This window comes from Carcharhinus amblyrhynchos, chromosome 21, assembly GCF_965287045.1.
Source record: "Carcharhinus amblyrhynchos chromosome 21, sCarAmb.v2.hapA, whole genome shotgun sequence".
NCBI lineage: Eukaryota > Metazoa > Chordata > Chondrichthyes > Carcharhiniformes > Carcharhinidae > Carcharhinus > Carcharhinus amblyrhynchos.
In genome coordinates, this window is record NC_137344.1 from 11,871,420 (window position 1) to 11,898,575 (window position 27,156).

The 27,156-nt window shown below is 43.9% G+C and overlaps 1 protein-coding gene across 2 annotated transcripts in view; it reads left to right on the top strand.

The window, feature by feature from the left end:
• Positions 1-13,320, top strand: part of gprc5c (G protein-coupled receptor, class C, group 5, member C) — a 28,525-nt gene extending 15,205 nt beyond the window's left edge. For both annotated transcript variants that reach the window (XM_080209491.1, XM_080209492.1), the window contains exons 4-5: positions 6,101-6,295; positions 9,324-13,320. In XM_080209491.1, coding sequence (XP_080065617.1) covers positions 6,101-6,256 — 156 coding nt within the window. In that variant the 3' untranslated portion in view covers positions 6,257-6,295; positions 9,324-13,320. The remainder of the gene's footprint in view (positions 1-6,100; positions 6,296-9,323) is intronic.
• The last annotated feature ends 13,836 nt before the right edge of the window (positions 13,321-27,156 follow it).

Sequence of the window (27,156 nt, forward strand, 5' to 3'; positions counted from 1 at the left end):
CTAGTATTACTTCCAAGAAGAGCAGGTGAATCATCCCCGGTACCCCGGCCAATATTTATTCTTTTATCAACATCACATCCAGATTATCTGCTCATTATTACGTTGCTGTTTGTGGGAGTTTGCTGCCTTGCATAGAAACAAAAGATAGGAGCAGGAGGTGGTCATTTGGCCCTTTTTTGAGCCTGCTTTGCCATTCATCACTATCATGGCTGATTGTCCAACTCAATAGTCTAATCCTGCTTTCTCTCCATAATCTTCGATCCCATTTGCCCCAAGTGCTATCCAGCCACTTCTTGAATACATTCAATGAGTCGCAAAAACCCAGCTTGCAGGTGCAGCAGGTGGTCAGGAAGGCGAATGGGATGCTGGCCTTCATAGCGAAGGGAATTGAATATAAAAGTAGGGAGGTCTTGCTGTGGCTGTATAGGGCATTGGTGAGGCTGCAGCTGGAGTACTGTGTGCAGTTTTGGGTGCCGTACTTACGCAAGGATATTTTGGCCTTGGAGGGAGTGCAGAGGAGGTTTACTAGGCTGATGCTGGAGTTGAGGGGGTTGAGCTATGAGGAGAGGCTGAATAAACTAGGCTTGTACTCGTTAGAGTTTAGAAGAATGAGGGGAGATCTCACTGAGACGTATAAGATGATGAATGGGATGGATAGGATAGAGGTGGAGAGACTCTTCCCGCTCAGAAAGGATAGTAGGGCTAGGGGGCACAGCCTCAAGATAAAGGGGGGGTGGTTTAGAATGGAGTTGAGGAGGAACTTCTTCACTCAAAGGGTGGTGAATCTCTGGAATTCTCTGCCCGTTGAAGTGGTGGAGGCTACCTCACTAAATATTTTTAAGAACATAAGAACATAAGAAATAGGAGCAGGAGTAGGCCATCTAGCCCTTCGAGCCTGCCCCGCCATTCAATAAGATCATGGCTGATCTGTCGTGGCTCAGTTCCACTTTCCCGCCCTCTCCCCATAACCCTTAATCCCCTCTCTTATCAAGAACCCATCAACCCGCTTCTTAAAAATATTTAGCGAGGCAGCCTCCACCACTTCAACGGGCAGAGAATTCCAGAGATTCACCACCCTTTGAGTGAAGAAGTTCCTCCTCAACTCCGTTCTAAACCGCCTCCCCTTTATCTTGAGGCTGTGCCCCCTAGTCCTACTGTCTTTTTTGAGCGGGAAGAGTCTCTCCACCTCTACCCTATCCATCCCATTCATCATCTTATACGTCTCAATGAGATCTCCCCTCATTCTTCTAAACTCTAACGAGTACAAGCCTAGTTTATTCAGCCTCTCCTCATAGCTCAATCCCCTCAACTCCGGTATCAGCCTAGTAAACCTCCTCTGCACTCCCTCCAGGGCCAAAATATCCTTGCGCAGGTGCGGCGCCCAAAACTGCACACAGTACTCCAGCTGCGGCCTCACCAATGCCCTATACAGCTGCAGCAAGACCTCCCTACTTTTATATTCAATCCCCCTCGCTATGAAGGCCAGCATCCCATTCGCTTTCCTGACCACCTGCTGCACCTGCAAGCTGGGTTTTTGCGACTCATGCACAAGGACCCCGAGGTCCCTCTGCACCATCGCCTGCTGCAGTTTTTCGCCACGTAAGTAATAGTCCTTCCTACCATTCTTCCTACCAAAGTGGACCACCTCACACTTGCCAGACGCGGGTTGATGGGTTTTTGATAAGAGAGGGGATTAAGGGTTATGGGGAGAGGGTGGGAAAGTGGAACTGAGCAGCGACAGATCAGCCATGATCTTATTGAATGGCGGGGCAGGCTCAAAGGGCTAGATGGCCTACTCCTGCTCCTATTTCTTATGTTCTTATGTAATGTTTTGGCATCAAACACTTCCTGTGTTAATGAGTTCCATAGGCTCACCACTCTTTGGGTGAAGAAACATCTCCTCACCTCCGTCCTAAATGGTCTACCCCGAATCCTCAGATTGTGACCCCCCGATTCTGGACTCCCCACCATTGGGAATATCCCTTATTTCCTACATTACAACATTTGTTACAGTTCAAATATTTAACAAGATACTAAACTGTGCAACGTGACATTACTTTGACCTCTATAGTTAGGTTTGCTACAGGAAGTTAATGACAAATTGTTGCAACAACATACAATGGTTTGCTTTTTATACAGGCAGCAGAGGTTAGCACTGCTGCCTCACAGCACCAGAGACACGGGTTCGATTCCAGCCTCAGGTGACTATCTGTCTGATTGTGTGGAGCTTGCATGTTCTCCCTGTGTCTGCATGGGTTTTCCTCCGCGTGCTCCAGTTTCTTCCCACAGTCCAAAGATGTGCAGATTATGGCCATGCTAAATTGCCCCTTAGTATCCACAGATGTGCAGGTTAGATGGACTGGTCATGCTAAATTGCTCATTAGAGTCCATAGATGTATCAGTTAGTTGGAATGGAGATAATAAATGTGGGGTTTACAGGGATAGCTTTGGGATGGGACTGGGTAAGATTCTCTTTGAAAGACTCGGTGCAGATTTGTTGGGCTAAATTCCCTCCTTTTGCACTGTAGGGATTCTATGAACTTTTTTCAGTAACAGTTGGTGGAAGACAAACCACCTTTTCATTTATAGAAAACCCCTTTTGTGATTTTCAGTGACAAGTGTACAGCAACAACTAGGAAGATTTGTATAGAACTACACCCCAAAGTGCATTGCAGAGGAAGTGGACCTCAGGGCAATACAGATATTATTGGGAGGGGTGACCGAAAGCTTAGTTAAATAGACAGCTTTAAAGAGGAGTAGGACACAAGGAGAGCAGCAGAGTTTGAGCAGGTTGAGTGAGGCCTAGAGGTCGGGAGTCACGACCATCATTGACAAAGTTAAACGAAGAAGGGAAGCAGGAAAGCCTTGGTGAGTTGAGGTCAGCAAGGGCGCACAACACCCTACAATACAGAAAGAGGCCATTTAGCCCATCAAGCCAGCATCAACAACAATCCCACCCAGGCTCTATCCCCCAGATATTTGCCCTGCTAATCCCCCAAAACTAAGAGGCAATTTAGCATGGCCAAGCCACCTAACCCTGCACATCTTTGGAGTGTGTGAGGAAACAGGAGCACCCAGAGGAAACCCACACAGATACGGAGAGAGCATACAAACTCCACACAGACAGTGACCCAAAGCTGGAATTGAACCCACGTCCTTGGCACTGTGAGGCAGCAGTGCTAACCACTGTCCCACCTGGCATGATGGAACAAAGGATCTAGTCAGAAAGACTTTGGATGTGCTGAAGTATTACAGAGTTGGGAGAGTAGCCAGCAGGTATGACTGTTTCAGCAGTTTATGGTAGGTGTGGAGGTGGGTGACGTTGTGATGTAGAGGTACCCTCTCCCCTCCCCATATCTTTGCAGGCTGCCGCTCCAGGATCTGAAGGAAGGGAGAGTGAAGGGGGATGACTGAGCCACAGTTGAATGGATGACAGTGAAGCCAGGGGCAGTCCCATGAGCTGGACAATGGGAGATTGTTGTCGAAGGTGGGATTATTTAAAAAGCTGCGACAGGAATGACCCCTGGAATGAAGAGCTTGTCGTATGAGGAACGGTTGAGGATTCTGGGTCTCTACTCGTTGGAGTTTAGAAGGATAAGGTGGGGGGGGATGTTATTGAAACTTACAGGATACTGTGAGGCCTGGATAGAGTGGAGAGGATGTTTCCTTTGATAGGAAAAATTAGAACCAGAGGGCACAACCTCAGGCTAAAGGGACGAGCCTTTAAAACAGAGATGAGGAGGAATTTCTTCAGCCAGAGAATAATGAATCTGTGGAACTCTTTGCCACAGAAGGCTGGGGAGACAAGGTCATTGAGTGTCTTTAAGACAGAGATAGATAGGTTCTTGATTAATAAGGGGATCAGGGATTATGGGGAAAGGGTGGAAGAGCAGGAATGAGAACAATATCAGCCATGATTGAATGGCAGACCAGACTTGATGGGCCAAGTGGCCTAATTCTGCTCCATGTCTAATGGAAAGAGTTCACTTTTTAAATGGTAACACCTTTTATAGACACCGCCGCCAACCCCCCCATCTTAAATGTGTTGTCACATGAAAGGGGAAGATTGTGGACAGTTACAGAACCCTGAACAGTGTCACTGCTGCAATGCTTCAACCTCTTGGCTCGAGATTTTGTATGCCCGTAGAGGTTTATCTTTCAAGAAAGAGCACATTGCAACAAGCTCGTGGCTGTCTTTGTCCCTGCTATTTAAAAGGAAGGCTGTAGTATCAGTGGGATAGGGATGCCCAGCCAGGTGTCCTGCTGTAGGATATCTGAGCTGGAGGAGTTGACCTGGCCTTGGACAAGTGCTTATTTACTGTGTTTGTTTGGCCAGCCTTGGCTTTGATGTATTTTCACGGTGAGGGAAGGCCATGTCAACTCTTTACCCTGACACGCAGTCTGTCCGATTTTTACCAGAGCCTCCCGAGGGTAGCTGTATACCTGCATTAGCCTGAAGCACTTGCGATTAAACATCACACTGTTCAGTCAGGCACATCACAACAGAAGCTTCAATGTGTGTCGCAATAAACTTTACACAGCAGCAAATCGATGCAGCACTGAAAAACCTGTATTAACATATGGTCGCAGCTGGGAGCTCTTTGTTTGTTTTCTGTGACAGTGTGGAAGCACAGCTTGAAATACCTGCAGCGATGTTTTATGTAGCATAATGACAATGGTATATTTACTGCTTATTTTGATGATGGCTTGTCTTTTTTTATTCTTTCTTTTGAGCTACTCTTTCATTGCCTTGCTTGTTCGCACTTCACCCTTTCGTCAGTCCTGCCAAAGACTGCTGGCAAGGAACAAAGAGATACTGTAGAAAGCAAAGTGTAAGCTCGTCCCAAGATTTAATGTCCAATTTCAACAAACAAGTACTTTCATTTTGAAAATCTTAACGTTGCGGGTTTAGCCCAGGTATTCTTCTCACTTGCTTTAGTTCCTGGCCACTGACTCTGACCTTATTGGTTATACCTGGTAATAAACATTGCAGCAATTGTTAGGATACAGGATACTTGAGGCAGATAGCAGAAGCTCCAGTTATTACAGATATGTACTTCCATTTGGTAGATTGAGTCCCTGGTCAAATTTTCACCTTTTCATTTAATTTCAAAGTCAAGAAATGTAACTCTTTTTAAGGTATTAATGGGATATTGGGTAGAAAATTGGCATGCTAGGTTAGGTACAAGAACTTGTATAAATCAAAAATACACCTCTATAAATGACCATTACAAATATTGGATGATGTGCTTTATCACCCATTGTAACCAGATTGAAAAAGATCTGATTTGAAAGCAGTGGTTAGTTCTGCTGCCTCACAGCGCCAGGGACCCGGGTTCGATTCCCAGCTCGAGTCACTGTCTGGAGTCTGTGCATTCTCCCCATGGATTTCCTCCAAGTGCTCCTGTTTCCTCCCACAAGATGTGCAGGTCAGGTAGATTGACCATGCTAAGTTGCTTCTTAGTCTTCCAAGATGTGTGTGTTAGGGGATTAGCAGGGTAAGTATGTGGGGCTATGGGGATAGGACCTGGGTAAGATGCTCTGTCAGAGGTGGGGCATATCCGATGGGCTGAATAGCCTTTACTGTATAGCCTGCACTGTAGGGATTCTGTGATTTTTAGGAATTGACAACCCATCACCAACAGTCCAAAAGACATGCTGGTTAAATGCATTGGCCATGCTAAATTCTCCCTCAATGTACCCGCAAAAGGCAACTAGGGGATTTTCACAGTAACTTCATTGCAGCATTAATGTAAGCCTATTGTAACATTAATAAATAAATTTAAAAGATGTGGAAAAATTGGCAGCTTGAAACTGCAGTTTTATAGAACCACCAATAACACTCCCAGAAAAATGCGACAATAGTTCTAATTGTAATAATTCTGACAAAATACAAACTATATAACCTTCATTTAGCTTTCTGATTTTTGTGCACTGGACAATTGGTTTGCGTTAGTGTTTTACAGCTGATCATTTTCAAAGCGTTTATTTTCTTTACGCTCCCGTGTTGCGCGTGCTGGCACTGTAACCCCAGCATGTTCCTAACCTTTCTTTGTTTGTGGATTTTTATTCGCTCCTTTTTATGTTTTGTTCTTCCAAGTCATTAGAGAATCCCTATGACCATTATATCCCGAGGGTCACCATTAACCAGTCAGCGTTCTCCAGTAACGCCTCCACTCTGCGCGCTGAGGATGCGTTCGCAGCTGAGAGCGGGCGACCTGCCCAACCAGAAGGCAGCAATGGACAGGCATTTTAACATCTCCTTGCATGGCTGCAGAGAGACGACCAACAACATGTACGCCTTTTCAATCTGTATCTGTGTGTTTGTTTGTGGCTATCCTGGGGATCCCTAGACAAGGTGAAAATGAAGGTGTTAGCTAGGGAGAACTAGTAGACTATTAAGTGTTAAAGTTGATGCAGAGAGATGCATGTTAGTAATGAGAAATTAACATGCTGAAGGGGTTGGCGGAATTGGGAGATTGTTAAAGACCGGAACATACTCTTGCTTCTGGAACTCTCAAAATATCTTGCCCTCAACTATTTGTTTTCAGGGTTTTGAGGGCAGGCAGCTTTTCTTTTTCAGGTCAGGAACTAGCTTGTTCCAAGAATGTTAAAGTTAGAACTTTTTAAGCCCTCCTATAACTTGCAAGCTGCGTGCACCAAAATCACATCCCGAGTCATCTCTCCTAATCTGAACCAGCCATAAAAATACTGTGGCTACCAGAGCAGTCAGAGGCTGGGAATTCTGTGGCAGGCATCTCTCCTCCTAGTCTGCAAAGCTGTCCACCCTATACAAGATGGATACTCTCTCTATTTGCCTGGATGCACGCAGCTCCAACAACACTCCAGTACTTCAACATCGTCCAGGATAAAGCAGCCCTGCCTGATTGACTACCCCCCTCCATCACCTTAAACACTTTCCCAGATAAAGGCAAAATATTGCCTTTTGTTGGAATCTGAAACAAAAAAACAAAATACTTGAACTCAACAGGTCTGACAGCATCAGTGGAGAGAGAATAGAGCCAAAGTTCCAAGACTGGATGGTCATTCTTGAGGGCTCTTACAAAAGGTCATCCAGACTGGAAACATTGGCTCCGTTCTCTCTCCACAGATGCTGTCAGACCTGCTGAGATTTTCCAGCATTTTCTGTTTTTGTTAAACACTCTCTCCCTCCCCCACAAACACACTATGGTAGCAGTATGGGCCATCTACAAGACGCACTGCACCCACTCACCAAGGTTCTGTCGACAGCACTTTTCAAATTCTCTGCTTCCTAGAAGGAAGGGCAGCCGATGCGTGTCCCCTCCATGTCATACACCATCCCGATTGGAATCATATCATCATTCCTTCACTGTCACCCCATCAAAATCCTGAAACTCCCTCTCTAACAGCACCCAGGGTGTATCCACACCAGCTGGACTACCACAGTTCAAGAAGGTGGCTCGCTGCCACCACCTTCTCAAGGGCAATGAACATCAATGACACTTGCATCCTATCAACCAACCCCTGAGGGAGGACAAAACTCCGTGATGCCCACACCATGGACCCAGACTGTAAAAGTCTGGTGTGTCCCACCATATGCCTGTTTAGGATCTGCCCCTAACACAGGATTATTGCTGGCTGACAAAATAACTGCAAGTGTCACAGCTGTAGGGCATTTTACTTATCGAAGCGAGGGGTGGACATTCTGTGCATGAAAGCTCTGGAATATCATGAGGGGGCCTCTAACCACCTCAGCCTTCCTTCAAATGGCCTGATTGTTTATTGTTAAACTGTACCCAACCAGTTTGTTTGGGAAAATCTGCAATCAATTAAAGACTTTGGACTTGTTCCAATCCTCTCGTCAATCTCCTCATGCAGCCCATTTTTGGTTGCCTGAATCAACATTTTCAGGCAAAAGTCCAGATGAATGCACGTTATGTTCTTTCTGCGAATGCCCCAGCTGAGATTTGATGGGCACTTGGGGATGGGCTATAAATACTGACCTCGCCCGCGATACCCACCTTCCATCAAAGCATAAGAAAAGACAGACTGTAATTGCTGCTCTTCCCCCTTCACACTTGCTCAGGGGAGGGGAGAAGCCAGGCGTCACTAATAAACTGGAGCAGGTTAGCACACGTTACCATTAGTCTTGCCAGCTTTACTGAGTAACTCATGCTGCTTAATTTAAATTCCAATCCTGTTCTCTAGAAAGTTCATTTAAATTTCTGGAAGCTCCCTTAAGAACTGTGTAAACCCCCACCCCACGCTACTTAAATAATCGCAGATACCAAACTATTGGCATTGACTTTGCAATTTGTGTTTGAAACAAAACGTTTTGGTCTTGGGTGTAAAGGGCAGCTTAATGAATTCTGAAATGCAACTGTAGCATTTCTGGTCTGGTATTAGCACTGGCTTGGTTTTCCAGTCAGCTATTGACTCTTTCCAAAATATACATCCAAGTTTACCCCAATTTAAAAACTGAGCCACCAATTTCAAATTCTTTGTAAATACAACAATATTTTTCCAAATTCCCACTTTCTACAGAGATAGAGGTTGCTACCCTCTCTCCAGAGCTTGGAATTTGATACATAACTTTTTGTCATCAAAACCAGATGGATAAATATCTATCCATGTCATTGTTGGAAATACCATAAATGGGCTTGTGAAGATCTTTTTCCTTCACCAATAATTTTGAAACAAACGGAGATGAATTTTGCTGCTGAAATGGGCAGTACTGTGGCACAGTGGTTAGCACTGCTGCCTCACAGTGCCAGGGACTCGGATTTAATTCTGACCTTGGGTCACTGTCTGTGTGCAGCCTGTGCATTCTCCCCGTGTCTGCATGGGTTTCCTCCATATGCTCCGGTTTCCTCCCACACTCCCAAAGATATGCGGGTTAGGTGCATTGGCCACGCTAAATTGACCTTGCTGTCAGGGGGATTAGCTAGGGTAAATACATAGGGATAGAGCCTGGATGAGATTGCTGTGGGTGCAGGCTCGATGGGCCGAATGGCCTCTTCCTGTAGGGATTCCTCTTCAAATGTTACCCCCATTCTTTGGGACTGTTACAGAAAAAGTGGGAGTTTTCACAGTGGCAGTAATGACCTCAGAACATTTAGAGACTTGAGGAATTCTTAGTCCAGAGTTCTTTGTGCTTCTTTTACATTTGGGTCATTCCTCTCTTTAATCCTGTTTGCTGAGTAGTCAGTGTGCATTCTGAACTAACACGGGGGAAGAACAGCATGTTAATAACTTGAATGATTTATTTTATTGAACAATAGATTTTTTTTTGTCTTCACCTTGCAACCTAACAACCCATTTTTTTCTCTTGATGTAACCAGGTCAGCTCCCAGTATGGAAATTCTCTGTGGTGAAAGGAATCTCTGTCGACCCTTCACGATCAAACCAAAAACTGCAACTTCAGGCCTTTGCTGATTTTTTTTTTTTGTTTTTTTTTATTCTGTGAGCGACACTGGATCAGAGGAGGAAAATCCTGCTGATGCGGCATTTAACTGAAAAGGAAAGAGATCTTTTCCTGAGGGGAAACTCCCACGCAACTGGGTTTAAGCATTTTGTTTAGTAACTGCAAGTCAAGCCGCGATGAGTGAGAACCACACAAGGCAGTGTGGGGATTGAACTATCGCTGATTTGTTCTCCTATGCACAGCAAGCAATACTTCATTCGGTTTTTGTGAACAGGTTTTCTAAACCCCTGACCACTACCATCTAGAAGAATAAGGGCTACAGACGCTTGGTAACACCACCAGCTTCGAGTTCCCCTCCAAGCCGCACATCATCCTGACTTGGGAGTATACCGCTGTTCCTTCACTGTCGCTGGGTCAAAACCCTGGAACTCTCTCCCTAACAGCACTGCAGATGGACCCACAGCATGTGGAGTGGAGACTCAACCCCACCTTCTTGAGGGCTGGACATTAAAAGCTGCAACATTGACATCATGTATGATGAGTAATTAGGCAGTGGCAATTAACTATCCAGTCTTGTCAATCTGCATATAACCACTGGTGTATCGCTCCCCGCCTCTGTCACAGGCAGGGAGATGTGAGATAAGGATTGCCATCAAAACAGTGATGAAGACACTCTAGCTCATCTTGTAAAAGGGAGGTGGCTTTAATCTTCTGAGTGTACTCCTTTATTAGACTGAAGTTCATTCCTGTGACATGACTCTGTCACAATACATACTACAGAATTGGTCCATTTTATGGTTCAAGTATCTGAAGGACTGATGGAATGTCACACGTTTAGGAATTGACTGATTCTTCAGGTTGAAGTTGTGCTGTGTCGAGATTTGAACTGCTATTCCCTTCCTCATACAGTCTAGTAGAGAATTTGCTGCCTTATTTCTGCAGCACAGGTGCAAAGTGGAAAAGGCTGGAAAATCTGTGGGTCTGACAGCATCCGTAGAGAGAGAGAGAGTGAAAGAAAACAGGGCTAACGTTTTTGAGTTTGGATGACCCGTTGAGAGCTGACGAAGGGTCACCCAAACTCGCAACGTTAGCTCTGTCTGCTCTCCACAGATGCCATCGGATCCACTGAGATTTTCCATTTTTTTGTTTCAGATTCCCGCGTCTGCAGTATTTTGCTTTTAATCTGGAGATGCAGGTCACAAAACAATCACAATTAACACCAAAAACAAACATGCTTTTCGATGCAAAGTACCACTTTGTGTAACAACAATGTTCAATGCCATTGGCAACAAATATTGCTCCTTTTATTAGTGTTTAAGCATCGTTGCATTATGTGTACAAGTGAAGAGGTGACACTGTCTACACTGTTATACTGCACTATTCATGAGAATGGGCTATAACAGTAGTTACATAGGGGATAGCCTTCGAAGTCTAAATCCGTCACAGATCAACACGATTGGAAAATCTGAATTTCTCAGGGCCATATTTCCCTTTGCCTGTAGGATATGAAAAATGAATGCCATGTGAGTATCAGTGGAACAATAGAGAGAGACACAGTACGGTATTGTGTTTTGATTCTGCATCTTGCTCCCAAGCTAAAAAGAGTCTACAAAAGGGAGAATTTTGTGTCTACCAATGACCTGGAGGGTTTTTCAACCTGTATTGACTTCTTCCTCTAACCAAATTGTGGACATGCAAGGTTGTTTTGTAAGTATGTTGGCAAATCACAGGCTGGCTGGATATTTGTGTGTTCATAAAATCCCTATAGTATAGAAGGAGCCATTCAGCCCATCGAATGTGCCTCAATCCCTCCCCGGGTCCTACTCCCATAACCCCATACAATTACCCTGCTGCTGACACGAGGGTCAATTTTAGCATGGCCATTCAACCTAACCTGCACATCTTTGGACTGTGGGAGGAAACCGGAGCACCTGGAGGAAACCCATGCAGACACAGGGAGAATGTGCAAACTCCACACACACTGACCCAAGGCCAGAACTGAATCCAGATCTCTGATGCCATGAGGTAGCAGTGCTAACCACTGTGCTGCCTGTTCATGATTTACTGATTTTTTTTTTTGACTCCTGACTTGTGGGACTTTACAGTAGGGGAACACTCTCAGAAGGTTGGCTTCATCTGGGCATTTACTTTAGGGACTAATGCAGTGACAAATGTTCTTTTACTTTTTAAAGCTGAGTATTCTCTCATCGGTGGTGATAGGACGTTATTAACATCTAAACGTGGTTCTCCATTTGGGGTATTTACATCGCTTGATGTGTTAATCACTTGTACACGTGGACACTTCTGTATTTCACCTCCTGCCAAGTGAAGTTATTGGGCAGGATTTTCTGGCCACACCCCAAAACTGGAAAATCCTGTCCGGGATCAGTGGCCCTTTCCGTGGTCCACCTCTCGCCTGCTGTGAATCCTGTGGCCGGCGGAATGGGAAAATTCACCCCACTGTTCATCTGGCACTATCTACATTATTTATTACATCACTGACAGTCACACTTAAAAGCAACTGTTAGATCCTACCTTTATCTTCACACTGAATGTAATACTCCTGCCTAACTTTGCATGCTTTCAAATCATGGAACTTCTTACAGATTTCCCAATATTTTTTATTATAAAGCCAGTCATTTAATGTCAAATGCTGAACTGCTGCTGTAATCTTTACAGACAGTAAGTAGTCTCTCAACACCAGGTTAAAGTCCAACAGGTTTATTTGGTAGCATGAGCTTTGAGTGTCACTCCTCCTTCAGGTGATGTAAACAGCAGTAAAACTGGTGTGCTGTGATTGGCAGCTTACCATACTTTCTGATTGAAGTTGGGTTACTTATTGACTTTAATGACAAAATTGTCCACAGGCTGTTGTCATTTGAGGTTTCTACACAAAAGGAAAATGTGTCCCTTAGATTTTTTTAAAAAATATATAAAACTAGGAGGTCAGCAATAAGCTTTTTCTTGTGAGCTCAAGGTTAGTTTATTAGGCAAACTTTTGTTTAATTGCTGCAATTTGTGATACCATCAGTACCTAAATTTCTATGTTAGCCAAAGAATTCACTTTTGCAGCAGTGAATATATTGTGTATTCTGTGGCATTTTAGTGATTGTGTTTTTACATTTGGAGTTTTTATATTATGCTTTAACGATGTATCAATTGCATGTTTTTCTGTAAAATCTGGAGACCATGTAGCACCAGTATGGAAATTGCACCCTCATTTCTCATGTATATTAAATTCACACAGATTGGTAAATCCTTAATTCAAGGGTGTGAGGACTTGTGTAGCAGATTTTGGTACATTTTGTATTTATTTTGTCACCATTAATATTGACATATAATAGGTCAGACTTGCATACTGCAGTTCCAGATTTTCATTGCATCTTTGAACTAATTATCAATAATTCTGTATGAGTATTTATGAGAACAAGCATTCCTTTGCTTTTGCCATGTTTTTGTCTGCTGCCCCTCCCTATTGAATTAACTTTGCGTTTATGTAGAATTGATATCACAGGTCTGGGTTAATTGACCTAACTGATTTACGGTAGTCTTTATGCTCCAAACAAGCCATTACCCTCCCTACTTCATGCAGCTATTCACATTTCCTTCCATCTGTTGCGCCCTGGTCACTATCTATTTATATTGAGCTTGGTCAGCGAGAGTAGAACATGGGGAAGCTTCAATGACGCGCAAAGGAGTAGATTCCGGGGGCTTTTCATTCTCTGTTGAGGAAATCCTGTACTCCAATCCCATAAGACCATATGATATTGGAGCAGAATTAGGCTGTTTGGCCCATCCCAGTTATGAATCCAGCTGACCGACTGGTCTTTTCTCATTGCGTAGTTGTGTTGCCTGGTTGTATAGCCACCACATTTTTTAACTTAGTGTGGCTGCTTTCCTGAATTATAGATGTAATGCACCATGTGAATTCTATCTGCCTGCATCTTATCCAATGATGAATGAAGTTCAGAGTCCCTGGGTTAATGAACCTTTCTTTGTATGATCTGAATATGCATTCTTTGTTGCCATTGTTATTTTGAATAACCACAATATATATTTTTCAGCTATTATGGTTGTACATTTCTTAAAGGAAGTCACTTCACAAATGCCTGTGGAAATGTTGTGGAACTAATCACTGGGATGTAACGAAACAGCAAAAGCATCCAAACTCAAAGATAAATGTTTAAGGTGAAGTCAGGATCTGTAGACAGTTGCCCTGACTATGCTGTACCTGAGGGGCTATTGCTACGTTTTTGTTAAAATAAATTCTCCTTTACATTGCTTGCTCCAGTCCTTTTGCTTCTTCCACAGAACCTCCTTCCATAACACAAACACTGTTCTTATGTTCTGTGTGATGTATTTATTTATTAGTCATAGGTTGCTTTACATTAACACTGCAATGAAGTTATTATGAAAATCCCCTAGTCACCACACTCTGGCGCCTGTTTGGGTACACTGAGAGAATTTAGCATGGCCAATGCATCTAACCAGCATATCTTTTGGACTGTGGGAGGAAACCGGACCACCCAGAGGAAATGCATGCAGACCCAAGCTGGGAATCAAACCCCAGGTCCTGAAGCTGTGAGGCAGCAGTGCCACTGTACCACCACCACCGCCACCATCCCCCCTCCCCCGTTAATCCCTCTGTTAATTATACATCTGTTGGGTGTTTAATTGTATTCCAGTGGTGGGCATTACTTAGGAAACCTTCATTTGCTCATAAACACAGGAGTAGAATGCAAGTGGGGTTTTGGATTGGTGCTGCCTGATTTACGTTTCTGAAAGTAGGATTTTCCAACCCTTGCTGCCATTGGGGTCTTCCAGTCCCAGTGAAAGTGACCTCCCATGGTGGGTTCCCCAGTGGCAGGGGTTAGTGCGCCGTATAAAATGGCGTGGACATCGGTGAGACCACAAGATGCCAATGGTGAGCCACCTCTGCCACTGGCAAACACACCATGGGGGAGGGGGAACCAGAAAGCCCCACCCAGTAAATAAAAGCCTGTAAGTGTATAAAGAGTAGGCTTCTTCGCTGCCTGGCTATCTAATGCTGACAACCTCAACCATTACATAAAATATGGTCAATGATCACTGTTGGTATGACCTCACTCTGTTGCATTTCCTGCACTTCAAAGGCTGTGGATCATTTTAAATAGCCTGAGGTTGTGATAGGCACTACATCAATGTAAGTGCATTTGAGAGTTAATGAGAACCAGGAAGTGTGATAACCCTCATGGGAAATCACTGATTGACCTCCCTGTAGGACTTGAAAATGAGCTCCCTGGGAATTGATAATTAACTAACCAGGTGAAACACGTATACCGAGCCCTGTATAAAGCAGGCCCCTGAGTGGGTCCGTGATTCCATTTTTGGTGAAGGGACTTTGGCCTCCGAGGACTTATTACATATAGTTTTAGCTACCCTTCAATATTATCACTGTTGTGATTCAAGTCTTCCTCATGATACAGTGTGCTACAATACTGGAGATGTAACTTAATCATTGTAAACCCAGTTTAAGTTCAAAATAACAAGAATATTGTCACAGAATCTTTACAGTGCAGAAAGAGGCCATTTGCCCCATCGGGTCTGTACTGCCTCTCTGAAACAGCATTCTACTTTGTCCCACTCCCCTGCCTTATCCCTCATTTTTCCTTTTCAGACAGCAATCTCATTCCTTGTTGTATGTCTCGATTGAATGTTACTGTCAAAAACATCTGTCACCGATATTCTCATCCCAGGTCTGCTGAATATTTCATGAGGTTTTGATTCCTGCAGCAAAATGGGCTCTGCCCACAGGAACAAAGCTACTCTTCTCCAGCTTCTACTTAAACTTTTATAATAGCGAACAATCGCCTGTTACAGAGGGAGGGTAAAAGCTCTTGCTTTAAAATCTGGCTTCAGGAGCAATTTGTGGCCCTAAGTGGATCTTGGATATGATGACTTGTGGTTGTAGAAGGAAATCAATCTTTAAACCATGAAATAACTAGAAACTTTAGTTCAAAAGCGATATGGGAATCAGCTCAGGAAGTGGAGTTGAAGTCAAAGATTAGCCATGTGGGCGGTACTGGTGGCACAGTGGTTAGCATTGCTGCCCCATAGCACCAGGGACCTGGGTTCGATTCCAGCCTCAGGTCAGTGTCTGTGTGGGGTTACAGGGTTAGGGCTTGGGTGGGATTGTTGTCGGAGGGGCCTGATGGGCTGAATGGCCTCCTTCTGCACTGTGATGATTGTATTAAATGGTGGAATAGGCTCAAAGGGCCCGATGGCCCACTCCAGGTCCTATTTCTCACGTTCTAATTGCATCCTGTAAGGACAGCACGCACACAAATCTCACAGGGAAACATTTCCTGAATCTCTCACAATTATACCTCTCTTTGAGTGGAGTTTATGGGAATAAATTAACTGGATTATTAATTACTTTGAATTGTTTTGAATGCAACTCCCCACAGAAACCCAAGTATTATCCAATGAATCCATGACAACATCCTAACAGCACAGTCACACACTGAACATGGAGATGATATACAGCAGCTCCACTGAAGACATTGGCTGAACCCCTCCCCCACTGCATCGCTCCACCATGCGATACAGTTACCCAGAGAGACCAGACTTCTTCCTTGAGAGTTGACCAGTGCTGAATCAGCTGTAGCTATGGCAACAGCTTTGCCTCCTCCATTAACCTGCACTGTTCTACCTTCACTGGGAAAGGGGGTGGCCTCTTTAATAGTGGCTGAACCTGGAGTTTATTAATACAACTGTGCGATTCAGTAAAGGAAGCGGTCCAGCCAGCATTGCTTTGTTTGGGGAGCAATATCTGAATGTATTTCACTCGCAACCTAATGTATGAAGAATCCTTGGTATTTCCTGAAGGGAAGTGAAGTATTGTTTCCTGTGTTTACCTCTCCGAGATCAGGGCCCAGATAACATCGTCTATAAATAACCAAAACTCTGCAAAGTTCTTCCTCAGTGAAACAGGACCTGGTTAGTTCTGCCCCACAGCTTTATCTTCAAGTGGAACCTGTCAAACATCCTGGGAAATAACCCCATCATTTCTCCCTCCAGTGGGTAAAGGCTTTGACCAGCGTGTGGTACTGTATGGCTGGGTTCTTTCTTAATGCCTGCTCTGGATGAGCCAATCGCAATGCGTAGAAATCATAGAAACCCTACAGTGCAGAAAGAGGCCATTTGGCCCATTGAGTCTGCACCAACCACAATCCCACCCAGGCCCTACTCCCATATCCCTACACATTTACCCTGCTAATCCCTCTAATCTACACATCTCAGGACACTAAGGGACAATTTTAGCATAGCCAATCAACCTAATCTGCACATCTTTGGACTGAGCTTCTTGGAACAGATCTTCTCCTGGCAAGGGTGGGGGTGGAAAATATTCAGGCTTCCTGCTCCTGATCACTGACCAGTGAATCCTGCTGGAAAATATATCATAGAATTCCTACAGTGTAGAAGAGGCCATTCGGCCCATCAAGTTTGCACCAACTCTCTGACAGAGTATCTTATCCAGGTCCTCTTCCCCCACCCTATCCCCGTAGCCCCACACATTTTTTATGGCTAATCCATCTTACCTACACATCTCGGGGCACTAAGGGGCAATTTAGCATGAGCAATCTACCTAACCTGCACATCTTTGGGCTGCAGGGGGAAACCACAGCGTCTGGAGGAAACCTGTGCAGGCACCCAGGGGGGGGAGGTGCAAACTCCACACAGCCACATGTATGAACATGTGTGTTTGTGTACATGTGGGTTTTCACATGTGTGTTAGAGCCCTGGATGAGCAGTGGAAGGGCATTGTCAAGGTACCCATGCCAACATACCCATGTTATGCAAGGTACTTCAAACACTGGGGAGGGAGCTGCATCTTTTTAAAAACAATTAGTTATTTATTCCAAACTGAGATTGAGCAAGCAGCCTGCTGAATTTGCAGAAATGCAACAGAAACACAACATTGACAAATACATTGTCACTACACTAATGCAGGAGGCTGCAGGATAATATATATTATTATATGGATTTGATACTCAAATTTATTTTGAGGTTTCTAACCTTGCCTGGGAGACGCTTTTCTGCTGAAATCTATTGTTACAGTGCGCTATAATAAGCAAATGATATTGATTTAAGGGGCAATTCAAATACTCTCGAAAGGATCTCCCTTTCTCTACACTTGTTTTATTTCGAACCCTGACTGTAAATTTGGCAGCAGATTTTAATTTTGAGACGGTGAGCTTCCTGCAAATGAATTGGGAGGTGTTAACAATCAGTTGTTCAGCACATGATTAGGTATGTCTGTTGGCAGCTTTGTATGTTATGGATGTGTTCAGAGAAAGAAAATTTAAATCACGAAGCTGGTATCAGTAGACATTTTAAAAAGCAATGTAAATAATGTTTCTGTTCAGACATTGACACTGGTGATATCTCTGCATATCTCCCAGGCTTAAAACACACTTAGTCATAGGGTCATTGGTGCCGAGGTGGAGAATAGTTTAAATTACTCGTTCCAGCACCTTTGTTTTCTTCACCAAGAGATCCACCTATACTGGGATCAGTAAACTTCAGGATTCAAGATCTGCTTACTCGCTACAAGGATAGACAGATCAAAAGTAGCAATGATCCGTAAGAAAGCAATATTTGTACATTGCCACAGAGCACAAGGGCAGCTAGTACTTGAGCAACTCACAGAAGACTTGTTGGTGTTTGATACAGTGACAAGGGCTCTCAAGAAATACTTTGCAACAAAGAAAAGTGTAATGATCGAATAATACACATTTCACCAGAGATGCCAGGGAAACTGTGGGCCTACAAAGCAAAATGCGGCAGCACTGCAGTTGACTTTTTGATTTGATTTGATTTATTATTGTGAAAAGTATTGTTTCTTGCGCTGTACAGACAAAACATACCGTTCATAGAGAAGGAAACGAGAGAGTGCAGAATATAGTGTTATAGTCATAGCTAGGGTGCAGAGAAAGGTCAACTTAATGAAAGGTAGGTCCAGTCAAAAGTCTGACAACAGTAGGGAAGAAGCTGTTCTTGACTTGGTTGGTACGTGACCTCAGACTTTTGCACCTTTTTCCCGACGGAAGAAGGTGGAAGAGACAATGTCTGGGGTGCGTGGGTTCCTCCACACACAAATCTGGCACAGTAACCAATGGACTCATTTGTGACTACACCGTTAGCCATATCAGAATCTGGTCAGTGATCTCTACGCATCTATAGATGGTCAGATATCAGACTGTCTTCATCAGTAAGACTATCTCTCAGCTTCACGCAGCCATACAGCTGATGCGCTGAGCCCTAGTACTACACATTGAAGATAATGTGAAGATGATGATTCATGAAGAAAGAATCACGTTAGGAATCTTGTTCAAGAGAAGTTGAAGGCTGAACCGGTGACCACAGTAAGAAGTCTCACAACAGCAAGTTAAAGTCCAACAGGCTTATTTGAAATCATGAGCTTTTGGAGCGCCGCTCCTTCATCAGATGAGTGACAGACAACGCACTGTACAAAATAAGCCAGTACCTAAAAACTAGATGCGATCTTATTGGCCTTTCATGCCAAGCTCCCACTGCGGTGAGGACACAGAATTTGGAACCCAGCCACATCTCTATTGCAGGCTGGGAAAATCCCAGCGTGAATAGCCAGAACATTCCCAAGTGTCCTTACGTAATAGAGGCAAAAGTGTATACCATACCACAGAGTAAGTAATGAGTTCACAATGTATCATGTGCAGAACTCAAGTGGTTATCCTCAAAAGTGCTACAGCAGCGTATATCGTATGTTGCATCTTGCCCACGAAGGATGTTCAGGTGCTGTTAAGATGAAACAAGACCTGGTGAAGCAGTCTGATAGCCAACAATCAATTGCCACGTGGAGGAGTTCATTTGAAACTGCACAACTTCTGCACTCAGTGGGAAATATATTAAACCTTCTCCCACAACTCTGCAATCTACCTCATTGCCAACAAAACCATTGATATTTGTGGAGAATTGCAAAGAGCCTCTCGGAATGAACAGAATTTGCTTGCTGTTCATAACCTGCAGAGTAAATGATCGGAAATCGCTACAACAAATTTATTAGCAGCCCCCTCAGGCATTGACATTCTAACGATGGTTTACAAAATGAGTTTTGCTGGAGACTTTCAGCTCAAACAATGGATCTTAGTTTGTTTCCAGTCAGCTCACGGAACAAAGAACAAAGAAAATTACAGCACAGGAACAGGCCCTTCGGCCCTCCAAGCCTGCACCTACCATGCTGCCTGATTTAACTAAAACACCCTACTCTTCCGGGGACCATATCCTTCTATTCCCATCCTATTCACGTACTTGTCAAGATGCCCCTTAAAAGTCACTACCGTATCTGCTTCCACTACCTCCCCTGGCAACAAGTTCCAGGCACTCACCTCTCTGTGTAAAAAATCTGCCTCTTACATCTCCTTTAAACCTTACCCCTCACACCTTAAACCTATGCTCCTTAGTAATTGACTCCAAAAAGCTTCTGACTATCCACTCTGTCCATGCCTCTCATAATCTTGTAGACTTCTATCAAATCTCCTCTCAATCTACATCGCTCCAGTGAGAAAAAAACAAATTTCTCCAACCTCCCATCATAGCTAATGCCCTCCATACCAGGCAACATTCTGGTAAATCTTTCCTGTACCCTCTCCAAAGCCTCCACATCCTTCTGGCAGTGTGGTGACCAGAATTGAACACTATGTTCCAAGTGCAGCCTAACTAAGGTTTTATAAAGCTGCAACATGACTTGCCAATTTTTAAACTCAATACTCAATGCTTGCCGGTGAAGGCAAGCATGTCGTACACCTTTTTGATTACCTTCTCCATCTGCATTGCCACTTTCAGTGACCTGTACCTGTACACCCAGATCCCTTTGTCTATCAATACTCTTAAGGGTTCTGCCATTTATTGTATATTTCCTACCTTTCCAAAATGCAGTACCTCACATTTGTCCGGATTAAACTTCATCTGCCATCTCTCTGCCCAAGTCTCCAACTGATATATATTCTGCTGCATCCTCTGATGGTCCTCATTGCTATCCGCATATCCATTAACTTTTGTGGCGTCCGCAAACTTACTAATCAATCCAGTTACATTTTCCTTCAAATCATTTGTATATATTACAATCAGCAAAGGTCCCAGCACTGATCCCTGAGGGATATCACTTGTCACAGCCTTCCATTCTGAAACACACCCTCCACTGCTACCTTCTGTCTTCTTTGACCAAGCCAGTTTTGTATTCACTTTGCCAGCTTACCTCTGATCCCATGCGACTTCACTTCTGTACCAGTCTGCCATGAGGGACCTTGTCCATGGAGTTCCTTGCAAGCTCTGCAGTTCAGTTCCCCATCATCAGCCATCGCGTTACAACCCACAACCGAACAGTGCTGTCAAACCATTCAACAGGGTAATCAAGGACAGACTGGTGAAGGAGAAAATGTTTGAAAAACCCCTTCATCTCCTTCATTGCACATTATCAATCTGCCCCACACTCCCCAATGGAAAGACACGAGCCTAACTTAAGACTGGTCATAACTTTGGCACATGGCTGACCATTCTTAAGTACCATCAGTTATCCAAAGAGTAGGACAGAGCAGAAGAAATCGCAAAGTGACCAGGTAAGGTAAAAGTTTACATTGACAAGCAGACAAGAACCCACATGATATGAAATTCAAGATTGGGTTTGCATCAAACAGCCAAATCCTACACAAAAACTAGCATCTCCTCTCTCAGAATCAAAGCAAATCAAATAGTCACTCGGTACCAGTGCTTAACTGTTACATGATTTGATTTGATTTATTATTGTCACATGTATTAACATACAATGAAATGTATTGTTTCTTGTGTGCTAAACAGACAAAGCATACTGTTCATAGTGAAGGAAACAAGAGAGTGCAGAATGTAGTGTTACAGTCATAGCTAGGGTGTAGAGAAAGATCAACTTAATGTAAGGTAGGTCCATTCAATAATCTGATAGCAGCAGGGAAGAAGCTGTTCTTGAGTCAGTTGGTCCATGATCTCAGACTTTTGTATCTTTTTCCCCAATGGAAGAAGGTGAAAGAAAGAATGTCCAGGGTGCGTGGGGTCCTTAATTATGCTGGTTGCTTTGCCGAGGCAGCGGGAAGTGTAGACAGAGTCAATGGATGGCAGGCTGGTTTGATATGTCAACTCAAGATAAAACACATGACACTTGATAGTGAGCAGACCAGGATATTTTGGGAACAGTAATTACAGGGATACAGTTGCTTTTCTGATGAGTGACTGTTGATTATACATCTCATCAAACTGATCACGTGGAACAACAACCTCAAGTTCATAAATTTCAGCACCATTGTCAATGTCCTTCTAGTCCAACATACCTGTTTTCTCTAAGCAATGATACAATGTTTGTCGTTTATGGTAGCTTAATTTAAAATAAAGTTATTGGGCGGGTTTTTCCAGCCACGCTCTCCCCAAAACTGGAAAATCCTGCCCCAGGTCAATGGACCTTTCCATGGTCTGTCCCTCACCCTCCCCAACTCCCACAGTGGGCCAGGATGGTAAAATTCGCCCCGTTTAGTTTTACAGGAGAGGAAAGATGTAATCTTCACTTGTTCGATGTTTGACTGTGTTTCCCTGTTGTTTATTCTTGTGCTGTAAGTCAAACCTGTGGCTATGGTTCAAGAAAGGAAAATGAAGCTGACAGCTGGTGACTGCACACATTTCAGAAGTCACGGAAATAAAGCTCATGTTCAGGCACAGAGCTCGTGTCATCTCTGCGTATCTTCGAGGCATAAAACACAACAGGAAGAATACTAACATTTGGAATATTGTGTACAATTCTGGTCACCACACTACCAGAAGGAAATGGATACTTTGAAGAGGGTATAGAAGAGATTTACCAGGATGTTGCCTGGTCTGGAGGGTATTAGCTATGAGGAAAGATCGGATAAGTTCAGTTTGTTCTCACCGGAACTACAAGAGGTTGAGAGGCGACCTGATAGAGGTTTACAAGATTATGAACAGCATGGACAAAGTGGATAGTCAGATGCTATTTCCTAGGGTAAAAAAGTCAAGTACTAGGGGACATAGGTTTAAGGTGCACTCATAGACCACTCATCACTCACGTGCATGGGGAAAGGTTTAGAGGAGATGTGCGAGGCAATCTTTTTACATAGAGGGTGGTGAATTTTGGGAACCGCTGTCTGGGGAAATGGTGGGAGCAGGTACGATAGTAGCATTTAAGGGGGATCTGGATGAATACATGAATCAAATGACAATGGAAGGCTATAAACTCCGTAAATGCACATAGTTTTAGTCTCGGCAGGCATCATGATAGGCACAGGCTTGGAGGGCCGAAGGGCCTGTTCCTCCACTGTATTGTTCTTTGTTTGTATTACAAGGCAATGAATATCAGGGGGATTGGGTGTGCTTTGTTCAAATCACTTCCCATAGCCCTGTCCAGAAAACCCCAACCCGGTGAAATGTTAAACAATGACGAGGACGTAAATCAGCTGACTTCATCCTGATTTCAGGCAATTTGGGTTTTTTCGGGATGTAAAGGCTGTAGAGTTTATTTCAGACCCACTCCATCAAAGGCTCGAAGCTTTGAACTCACCCATTAAGCCTCGGCACCTGTGAATCCTCCTCATAAAGGTAGAATCCTTTCTGAATGTCATGACCGATAGCAGTGGTAAGTTGTGGAAATAATTAGAATTTGGAATCTCATTTCACGGATAATGTTTTTGCAAAATTGCACAATGATTCCTATTGCGAATCTCACAGCAGCATTTAATGGAATCACAATAGGGATCATACTGCAGTTTCAATCAAATGCATTGACCGTGTGGTCGTGCCAGCTGCTGCCAGCGTTCACAACTAATCTGTTGCCAATTTATCTACCCAACCCCTTTCTCACAAGCTGCTGGTTGGAGGTGGAGAAGAAGGGAAGAACTTGCATTTGAAAGCACTTTACAGGTAACTGTGAACTGTTGTAGTTCTTGTACGAAATGTGATTGACAGTTTCTACAAAGGTGGGTTCCACGATGGCAAGGAGACGTAATCCATTTCCACAGCTCTGTTCTCTCTCCACAAAGGCTGTCAGACCTGCTGAGATTTTACAGCGATTTCTGTATGTGTTCCATTTTTAGCTATGTCGGCTCACTGTCTGTGTGGGTTTGCACTTTCTCCCCCTGCCTGCGTGGGTTTCCTCCCGATGCTCCAGCTTTCTCTCACAGTCCAAGGTTGTGTGGGTTAGGTTGATTGGCCGTGCTAAACTGACCCTAGTCTCAGGAGATTAGCAGGGTATATATGTGGGGTTACAGAAGTAGGGTTGTATTGGTGGGATTGAGGGCGGTACAGAGTCGATGGGCCGAATGGCCTCTTTCTGCACTGCCAGGATTCTATGTTACTTGAGGGATTTAATGTTTATTTAATAATCACAAGTAAGGCTTACATTAACACTTCAATGAAGTTACTGTGAAATTCCCCTAGCCGCTACACTCCGGCACTGTTTGGGACAATGCACTGAACCAGCACGTCTTTCAGACTGTGGGAGGAAACCCGAGCGTGCGAAGGAAACCCACACAGACATGGGGAGAATGTACAGACTCAACACAGACAGTGACCCAAGCCGGGAATTGAACCCGGGTCCCTGGCGATGTGAGGCAGCAGTGCTGACCACCGCGCCACCGTGCTGCTCCATTTAATGTAACTGGGGAGAACTCCCTGATGATTTTCAAACAATAGTGGTGGAATCTTTCACGTCCATCAGAGAGCAGATGGGGAGATGATGGCATTGGGGTAATGTCACTCAACCAGTAGGCCCAGGCACTGGGCTCAAATCTCACCATGGCAGCTGGTGGAATTTAAATTCAGTTAATAAATCTGGAATTATAACGCTGGTCTCAGTAAAAGGGACTGTGATCGATTGTCTTTAAAATTTGCCCTTTAGGTAAGGAGACCTCCCATTCTTACCCAGTCTGGCCAACATGTGACTCCAGAGCCAATATGGCCACTCTCTCCAACAAGTCACTCAGTTCAAGGCTAATTAGAAATGGAAACCTGAACACTTGCCAGTCATACCCATAACCTGTAATTTTTTTTGTTAATGGAATCTCAGTTTAATATCTCACTTGAAAGATAACACCTCCACTGGAATGTCACCATAGATGTGAACTCAGGTCTTTTGAATCATAGAATCCCTATAGTACAGAAGGAGGCCATTCAGCCCTTTGAGTCTGTACTGACCACAATCCTACCCAGCCCTTACTCCTGTAATCCCACACATTTACTTTGCTAATCCCCCGACGCTAAGGGACAATTTAGCATGGCCAATCAACTGAACCTGCAAATCTTTGGGCTGTGGGAGGAAGCTGGAGCACCCGGAGGAAACCCACGCAGACATGGGGAAAATCTGCAAACTCCATACAGATAGTGACCTAAGGTCAGAATTGAACCTGTGTCCCTGGCACTGTGAGGCAGCAGTGCTAACCACTGTGCCAGCATGCCACCACTCGTGAATTAGGACATGTAGGCGCAATACTCTGACCTCAGGAGCAGGAGTGCCACCCACTGACACATCTAAATGCAACCTGAGACCAGGAGAAAAAGGTGCGAAATGAACAAGTTTTTTAATGGGATGGCACAGTGGCACAATGCTGCCTCACAGTGCCAGGGACCCTGGTTCAATTCCAGCCTTGGGTGACTGCCTGTGTGGAGTTTGCACATTCTCCTCATGCCTATGTGGGTTTCTTCTGGGAGATCCTGTTTCCTCCCACAGTCCAAAGATGTGCAGGTCAGGCAGATTGGCCATCTAAATTGTCCCTTAGTGTTCCAAGGTGTGTAAATTAGGGAGAATAACAGGGTAAATATGTCTATATGGGGATACAGCCTGAGTAGCATGCCCTGCCAAAGAGGAGGTGCAGAGCTGATGGGCCAAATGGCCTCCTTCTTCATAGTAGGGATTCTATGAATCTATGAATTTTCAGCCCATCAGGAAAGAAGCACAATAAGTAATGCTTTACTTGTGGACACAAGATTAGATGTAATTTTCCTCTAAAGAAAAGCAGTTTCATTGAATTCAATTTAATTATAATTGGATGACACAGCAATGGTGAAATTTGTATGAGTTAAACAGAGCGTCCAACTGCTTTCTTACCCAGCAATATAAGTGTTAAGGATGCTCCTTGGAAAATAATATGCTTCATTCATTAAAACAGTACGTTTACTTTAATAAAAGAACACTGGGGCTGCGTAATGTTTTATCAGACTGATAGCTTTATCTAGGTTTAGCTAAATCAATAAAATTGCCTGAAATACTAATACTTGAGCTGTGAATTTCTCAACATGTGCTACATACATGATTAATTGCCTTTATGTTATATCTTATCATTGAGCACAAGATCAATATTTCCACAACAGTGAAAGATCTTTTATCTCCTGATAGTTTTGTTGGAGAGGATGGAACAGAGTTCTTTGACTAGAGAGGATGCAGTGTTTTTGGTTAGTAGCCAGGAGCAGTTGTTCTCTCACGGGCTGCCTCGGTATTCCTGGGTTAGGAAAAGAAAGTCTATCCAGGGATTCCGGCAGGAAAGCGAGGAGAGGATTGGACCTTGCCTCCTCTGGTTAAAACTGTCTGCTGACACTAATGGCCTGACTCCCGAATTGTCTCGGGTAGAAATTTCAGAATCAATGAGAGGACACCCCACTGGCAATGGGCCAGGTTGGCACAAGTACCATGGGCATATCTGACAATGGAAAATTGAGCATTTGGCACCTGAATGGAGAAGTTGTCCAGATCAGCCCGATTCCTTAAACCAGGTAATGTCCTACATAGCCAAAGAGCAAGCAAACTGAGAGATCCTATGTATGCTTAGCCCTGTTTGCTTCAGCCTATGCAAAGACTTCATTTTAAGATATTCCTGCCTATGTAACTAACTCTACTAACATGTAGAATCGGAAGGCTAAAGGTTAGCTTAAAATTGACTGCATTCCTGAAGGGTACACAATGCAGACAAGCAACAGCATAACCCCAGCTGGAAGGATTTTTTCTTTAAGTCGGTGTCAGCCTGCGGAAAACATTTCCAATAATGAGACAAGTGTTGAAATATAGGTTGGATTTTAGTGTGTGTTTTTTCAGTTTGTTTTCGAGATCCATTCAGTACAGGGACTGGCAGTAGAAGCCAGCCTCCAAGTTCACTTTTCTTTTTCTTTTCACTTCTGTTATGATAATTTAATCTTTTAAGTTCTGTTCAATAAAAGAAAACCATTTTAAAACTCATATCAGTGCTGTCCCCTTGTCCACTCACTCTGTCTACATTTCCTGCTGCCTCGGCAAAGCAGCCAGTATAATTAAGGACCCCGCGCACCCGGACATTCTCTCTTCCACCTTCTTCTGTCGGGAAAAAGATACAAAAGTCTGAGGTCACATACCAACTGACTCAAGAACAGATTCTTCCCTGCTGCCATCAGACTTTTGAATGGACCTACCTTGCATTAAGTTGATCTTTCTCTACATCCTAGCTATGACTATAACACTACATTCTGCAGTCTCTCATTTCCTTCTCTATGAACAGTATGCTTTGTCTGTATAGCATGCAAGACACAGTACTTTTCACTGTATACCAATGCATGTGACAATAACAAATCAAATCAAATCAAATCAAAATGAATAGACCCAACAGAAATTAACTGAACCATTTTTTGCAGAGAGAGGATTTTATTTCCTCTTCAGAAGTTGAAGATTGAAT